Consider the following 7300-nt stretch of genomic DNA (forward strand, 5'->3'; position numbering starts at 1 on the left):
CCTTGCTGGATAGAGTATTCTTGGATTCAGTCCTTTGCTTTGCATCACTTTGTAGATTTCCGTCCATTCTTTTCTGGCCTGATGTGTTTCTGTTGAGAAATCGTTTGATAATCTGATGGGGGACCCTTTGTAGGTAACTCTCTGTTTCTCTCTTGCAGCCTTTAAGATTCTCTCTTTGTCTTGTACATTTGCCATCGTTATTATGACGTGTCTTGGTGTCGGTCTTTTGGGGTTCATCTTGCCTGGGACTCTCTGTATTTGTGTAACTTTTTTCTTCCCCATATCTGGGAAGTTTTCTGTCATTATTTCTTCAAATAGATTTTCTAATCCTTGCTGCTCTTCTTGTCCTTCTTGCAGCCCTATTATGCGTATGTTACTTCGTTTCATGTTGTCCTGAAGCTCCCTTAGGCTCTCCTCCTGTTTTTTAATTCTTTTCTCCAGTTGCTGTTCAGATTGAGCTTGTTTCTCTGCCTTATCTTCTAACTCACTAATTCGGTCTTCTGCTTCTTCTAGTCTGCTGTTGAAACTTTCCATGGTGTTTTTGATTGTAGCTATATCACTTTTCATTTCTTCCTGATTCTTGCATAGGTTGTTGATTTTCTCATCCATCCGGTGAATGAATTGTACAACCATCATTCTGAATTCTTTTTCTGTCATGTTGCACGCTTCAGCTTCATTAATTTCCTTTCTTGGTGATTCTTCATTGTCTTTCCTCTGGGTATTGTGTCGTCTCTTCATTCTGATTATCTCGGATCTGCAGCAGGGATCTCCGAACTTTCCGTGTCTGCAGGTCTGTAGCTGTGGTCACAGGTCTCTGTCCCCAGTGGCTGCAGGGTCCTGGTATGCGTCTGAGATCAGACTGGGTGGTGCTGAGGCCAGGATCCTAGTCTCAAGCAGCTCTGTTTCCCAAGATGGCGTGGTCGCTGTGCCTCTGCTGGCCGCCCAGGAGTGTCCGCCCCTCCGTGGAGGGGTGCAGGCCTCCTCTGGGCTCCCGCAGTCGCGCCGCCCGCAAGTCGCCGCCTCCGGGTTAGTAGCCGCTGGGTTAGTAGCCGATCTCTGGATGCCGGTAGGTAACCGCTTCCCAAGATGGCGCGGTCTCGCCGCTGCGCTGGCGCCCAGGGGGAAGTTTCAGCCTCAATCTCTAACCATCCGCAATTTTCAGGAGTTCTCTGTCTTTCCTGGCTGCAGACTGTCTCTCAGCTGAACCTCCCCAGCTTGATCGGGCTGGTTGTTACCCGTTTCAGCTGCTCGCCCCTATCTGCTCCGGGACGAAGGACCAACACGTCCGTCTAAGCCTCCGCCATTTTTTTTCTCTCCAAAACCTTTTATTCTTAATAACATCATAAACAAAATAAAAATAGTAACAAGATTTGGAAAATCTGTTTCAATGGATAATGATTTTAATATTTAAATTGCTGAGAGAAACAGTCCCTAGTAGTACAGGGGCAAAGTACATGAAGAGAAAATTCACAAAGAAGAACATGCAAATTAAAATGAGATGTTTTTCAACCATTAAACTACTAAAATAAATTTTTTAATTTATAATAATTTAATAATAGCACCGATGATTCAGTGACAAGGCTGATACAACTTTCTTGGAAATCTACTTGGCACTCTCAAAAATGTTCATGTCATATGACTCAACAATTCTACATCCAAAATCTACCCTGAGGGGTTTATTTGAAATGCAGGCAAAGATTTGTTGAAAGAAACGTTTCTCATTAAATTGTGACACTTAATTGCTCATTTTTCCCCCTAAGAATATTGGCTGCTCATGGAGATGAAAGCCTGGTAAAGTTGGGGCAGGGCCTGGTAGGGGCCAAGGTACAGAACCCAGGCTTCCTGCCCCGCTTGTCTTCCCAGAGTCATCCTGCTCCCCAGGGAAGATGTCAGCGTGGGGCAATGGCAACTCCAACTTGTCCTACACCAGCTTCCTCCTGATGGGCTTTCCGGGGCTGCAGGAGACCCGCACACTCCTGGTGCTGCCCTTCCTCAGTCTCTACCTGGTGATCGTCTCTGCCAATGCCCTGGTCATCCACACCGTAGCGGCCCAGCGGAGCCTGCACCAGCCCATGTACCTGCTCATCGCCCTGCTCCTGGCTGTCAACATCTGTGCCGCCACCACCGTGGTGCCCCCCATGCTGTTCAGCTTCTCCACCCGCTTCAACCGCATTTCCCTGGCACGCTGTCTGGTCCAGATGTTCTGCATCTACTTCCTCATTGTCTTTGACTGCAACATCCTCCTGGTCATGGCCCTGGACCGCTATGTTGCCATCTGCAACCCACTCCGCTACCCTGAGATAGTGACAGGCCAGTTGCTGGCCTGCCTGGTGGGGGTGGCAGCTGCCAGGAGCACAGGCATTGTTGCTCCGGTGGTGGGCCTGGCCTCCCGGGTACACTTCTGCCGCTCAGATGTGATCCACCACTTTGCCTGTGAGCACATGGCCCTGATGAAGCTCTCCTGTGGGGACATCTCCCTAAACAAGACTGTGGGGCTCACTGTCCGCATCTTCAACAGAGTCCTGGACATGCTGCTGCTTGGAGCCTCCTCCGCCCGCATCATCCATGCTGCGTTCCGAATTTCATCAGGCAGAGCACGTTCCAAGGCCCTGAACACCTGTGGCTCCCACCTGCTGGTCATCTTCACCGTCTACTCCTCGACCATGTCCTCATCCATCGTCTACCGTGTGGCCCGCACTGCCTCCCAGGACGTGCACAACTTGCTCAGCGCCTTCTACCTACTGCTCCCGTGTCTGATCAACCCCATCATCTACGGGGCCAGGACCAAGGAAATCAGGCAGCACCTGTTCCAGAGGGCACAGCCGCAGGTCCCCACTGAAAAGGCCCAGTCCCTGCCCTCACACAGGGAACTTCCTGCCTGATTCTCTAGAACTTATAGGTCCTGTAATTACTCTGTCAAGCGGGTAAATGTGCAGGTGAGTCCTCCCTGCTGTACTTGGGCTTTGGCTATCTGCATTCATCGTTGAGTCTTTCATCCATTTTCTGAAAAATATCTACTCATCCAGAGTTGCATAGTAACCAACTGCAAAGCCAGCTCTGTCTCCAGCTTCTAAATTTTCTCTTTTTTCTGCATGTGATTTTCACTGATTCGTTCACTCTCATTCGTTCAATAAACATGTATAATAAACACACAATGCTAACCCCATGATTGCAAAGAAAGGGGAAATAAGATCTTTACCCTGAAGGAGGTCCCAACCTAGCAAGCTGTAAAGATGTGTAATGTCTTTACAATGACAGCTTTATGTACGAAATTCTGTGAGAACATCGAGGAGGGACAATCACTAACAGAACACTTCACAGAGGGTGAATTTGAGTTGTGTTTGAAGGATAAGATAAAGTGTTTACTGGAGGGGAAGGAGATATGGAGAAAAGCCATTGTATGCCGAAACCAGTTTGGCTCAGTGGATAGAGCGTCGGCCTGCGGACTGAAAGGTCCCAGGTTCGATTCCGGGCAAGGGCATGTACCTGGGTTGCGGGCACATCCCCAGTGGGAGATGTGCAGGAGGCAGCTGATCGATGTTTCTAGCTCTCTATCTCTCTCCCTTCCTCTCTGTAAAAAATCAATAAAATATATTTTAAAAAAAAGACATTGTAGACAAAAGGAACAGCATGGGCAATAAGTGATACAGAAATTGGTACCAGGAGTGGGGTGCTGAATAATAAAAATCTAAAATATGTGGCACTGGCTTTGAGATTGATCTGGTCACCCAGCCTGTCTTCAGCAAGGAATCCTGTTAGGTTGGTCAGCCAGATCCCCTCACTGCTGATGTAATTTTCCATCCGTTCACCCCTCCCCTGCTCCTTAGCTGTAAATTCCCCTCCCCACAGTGTATTTGGAGTTGAGCCCAGTTCTGTACCGAGGTCTTTTCCCTGATTGCAACAGTCCTGAATAAAATTTGTTTCTACCACTTTAAGTACTGTCCAGCTCTCCTGTAAACAAGAGAACATGCTTGGGCTAGCCTGCTGGAGGAACAAAGGATGCATTTACTGGTAGCAGAGCTGAGCTGCCCCAGCCATCCCGTAGATGCTAACTGGATAAGCTGATAGCCAGCCAACGCTTCAACATGAGGAAGGCCAAGTGAAATCAGTAGAGCCACCGAGCTAACCGCCCGAATGTGTGAATAAATGCCTACAGTAACGCAAACTGAGTTTCTGTGGCTGCTTGCTATTGCAGCAATTTTGTGACAAGAGGCGCTGGCAAAATGATTAAACAATGGTTTATACACAGTATGTCTACAATAAGTTAGTTTTCTTCCTTCATCACATTGTTTTAATATGTTGGATAAACGTATTTTTGCTTAACGATGAGTTCTATAAGGGTAAAAACTATTTTAAAGCTATCAGAGTAAGGTAGTGAGAAAATATTATTCTTTTAATACAAAAGAAAACACACGGACAAGTGCTTGAAGGTAGAAGGTACTAACAGTGAGGGGATAGTGCCCATTCCAATAGATACCACTCCTCAATAAAAGGAATCAGGGGTTCTTAGGGAAAGGGCTGGTTCTAGGGCTGGGGTATAAAAAGCACAAAATGATCCTGGATAATCGTATAGTGCCACCAAGTAAGCAAGTGCTCCAAAAATGATGGGGACATGTCAACAGGACAGCAAGACCCAGCTGAAGGGGTTTCTGGTTGTCCCACTGAGGGACAATTTGAGCAACAAAAGAAATAAAGATAATAGATGATAACCTTTAGAATCCAAGTCCATACTGATTTACATACATGGATGGATGGATAGATGGATACATGATAAGGGAAAGCTCTTCCTTACAGTAAAATTCCAAATAATAAATGCAGAAGGACTAGAGGTAGAAATCCCCATTTGCCAAACATCACAGAAATAAACATTTCAAGCAAGAATGATCAATGCATGCTAAAATTAGTGGGCAAAATTATGAGAAACAAGATAAGAGTCTCAAAGTATCCCCTCACAAGGCACTTATTAATTACTAAGGGAAAACAGTAACTTTACAATTGAGAAACCTGGACGTTTCTTAAGCAAATGAGAGACGACACCCCCAGCAGTGGCACAAAGTGGTATCATGTGTCTTCTGAAATGATGTATTGAGAAGGGCACAATGTCATTTCGGTGTGTTCTTGCAAAAACAAAACAAAAACACACACACACACACACACAAAAAAACCCCTGCATAAACTAAATTTAATCAAGAGGAAACATGAAACCAACCCAAAATGAGGGGCGCTCTAGAAAACAACTTGCTGGTACTCTTCCACGGTGGTAAGATTTTGAAAGACAGGAAAACCTGAAGAATGGTTCCAAACGAAAGGGAAACATGAAAACCAAACGCAAACATGCAGTCCTGGATTGGATCCTGGGTCAGAAAAGGGACGTCAGTTAGTTGAACATTTGTCAGAAATGACATTAGAGTGCAGATATTAATTTCCTGACTTTGATCATTGCACTGTGGTTACATAAAATGCTAACATTGGTGAATCTGGGTCAAGTGTGCACAGGAATTTTTCACACTGCTGTTTTTTAAGTCTGAAATTATTTCAAAATTAAAGGCTGAAAAAATGTTAAGAGTAGGTGGGACTATTCATGTTGTAACTAGCAAGAGGAAGATGAGAAAGAGAAAATAGCAAGTGTGCATTATAGTGTGACCCCACCTCCCCTCTAAACCCCCTCAGAGAAGGCTATGAAAACCACAAAGCCACACAGAAAACCAAGAGAGCAGCAAGCATAAGGGCAAAGATAAAGTGGATGTGATGTACTCAACCAGAGAAACTTGCTGAAATGGTGGTGAGGGCTGTGTTATCACACCTCAGGAGAGGCTATGTGCGAGCTATGATATATGGAACGCATTACATTTGGTAACTATGTATTGGAAATATCAAAGAAAGGCACATCTCGATGTTAAAGTCCCAACCATAAAGCTTATACAAGATCATAAAGAACTGTATCTCCATGACAATGGGATACTGAGTCTTTTTAAAGAGAACACAAGAAGCACTGATCTTTTTGTAAAGGAAAGACTAAATGAACATTTTTTGACAAAAAGCAAGATGGATAAAAGAAACAAGGACATGACCAAAAGGCTGATGCCAAAGCTGCCTTAATATATACCTGAACTGTATAGAACACAAATGTTAAACCCTAAGAGCCTCAAGCAGCACTTGAGAGCAAGCATCTTAATTAAGACTCACCCTCCTCCAGAATTGGCTGATGTCCAGCCATACAGTTGTTAACAGGTGAATTCATGATACCTTTGACTCTTCTACTGTCTCAGACCTGAGATAACAACCTGCAGCTGCTTTCATATTATGTCAAATAATAAAGTAGTACTTTGATTTTACAATATCAAAATTAACAATTGACAAAATCCATCCCTGAGGAAGCCCAGTCATCAGAGTTACTAGTCAAAGACATTAAAACAACTGTCTTAAACATGCTTGAAGAACTTAAGGAATAGATGAACACAAGTAAAAGAAATCAGGAAAACAACATATTAACAAAATCAGAACATCAGCATAGAGATAAAAATTATTAAAAGAAGCCGAATTCTAGAGCATGAAGAAACAATAATTGAAATGGGAAAAAAATCACAAAAGGGTTCAACCACAGATTTGAGCAGGAAGAATCAGGTAAACTGAAGACAGGAAAACTAAAATTATAGTCTGAAAAGTAGAAAAAGAATGAAGAAAAGTAAACAGAGACTAAGGGGCTTGTGAGACACAAAAAAGTAGATCAATAGATGTATTATGGGATCCCTGGAAGAAAAACAAAATGGGGCAAAAAGATTATCTGAAGAAATAATGGCTGAAAAATTCCCAAATCTAATGAAAAATGTTAATCTACCAATCCAAGCAGCTCAACAAACCATAAGTAGGATAAACTCAGAGACCTACACCAAGACACATTATAATCAAACTGTCAAAAGCCATTAAGATGGTTATTATAAAAAATACAATAAATTAACAAGGTTGGCAAAGATATGAAATAACTAGAATGCTCATACACTGCTAGCAGAAATGTAAAATGGTGCAACTGCTATAGAAAACAGCTTGGCAGTTCCTCAACAGTTAAAGAGATTACCATATATTCCAGCAGTCCTATTCTAGGTATATACCCAACAAATTAAAAGCAAGAATTCAAAGAATAGCCAAAAGAAGGAAATAACTCAAATGTTCATTAAAAGATAAATGAATGAGCAAAACATACTACATACATATAATCGAATGTTATTCAGCTTTAACAGAAAAGAAATTCTTATACATGCTATGTCATGTGTAAACTTTGAAAAATTGCTAAGTGAAATAA

General features: G+C 43.2%; 1 protein-coding gene across 1 annotated transcript; it reads left to right on the plus strand.

Moving 5' to 3' along the window:
- The first annotated feature begins 1886 nt into the window (after positions 1 to 1886).
- On the plus strand, positions 1887 to 2882 carry LOC139018187 (olfactory receptor 52K1-like). Its single transcript, XM_070426836.1, has one exon. The coding sequence runs from the start codon at positions 1887 to 1889 to the stop codon at positions 2880 to 2882; it is 996 nt and encodes a 331-aa protein (XP_070282937.1).
- The last annotated feature ends 4418 nt before the right edge of the window (positions 2883 to 7300 follow it).

The sequence above is a fragment of the Myotis yumanensis genome, unplaced genomic scaffold, assembly GCF_028538775.1.
Source record: "Myotis yumanensis isolate MYYU_CA2020_CCGP unplaced genomic scaffold, mMyoYum1.0.hap1 SCAF_10, whole genome shotgun sequence".
Classification (NCBI taxonomy): domain Eukaryota; kingdom Metazoa; phylum Chordata; class Mammalia; order Chiroptera; family Vespertilionidae; genus Myotis; species Myotis yumanensis.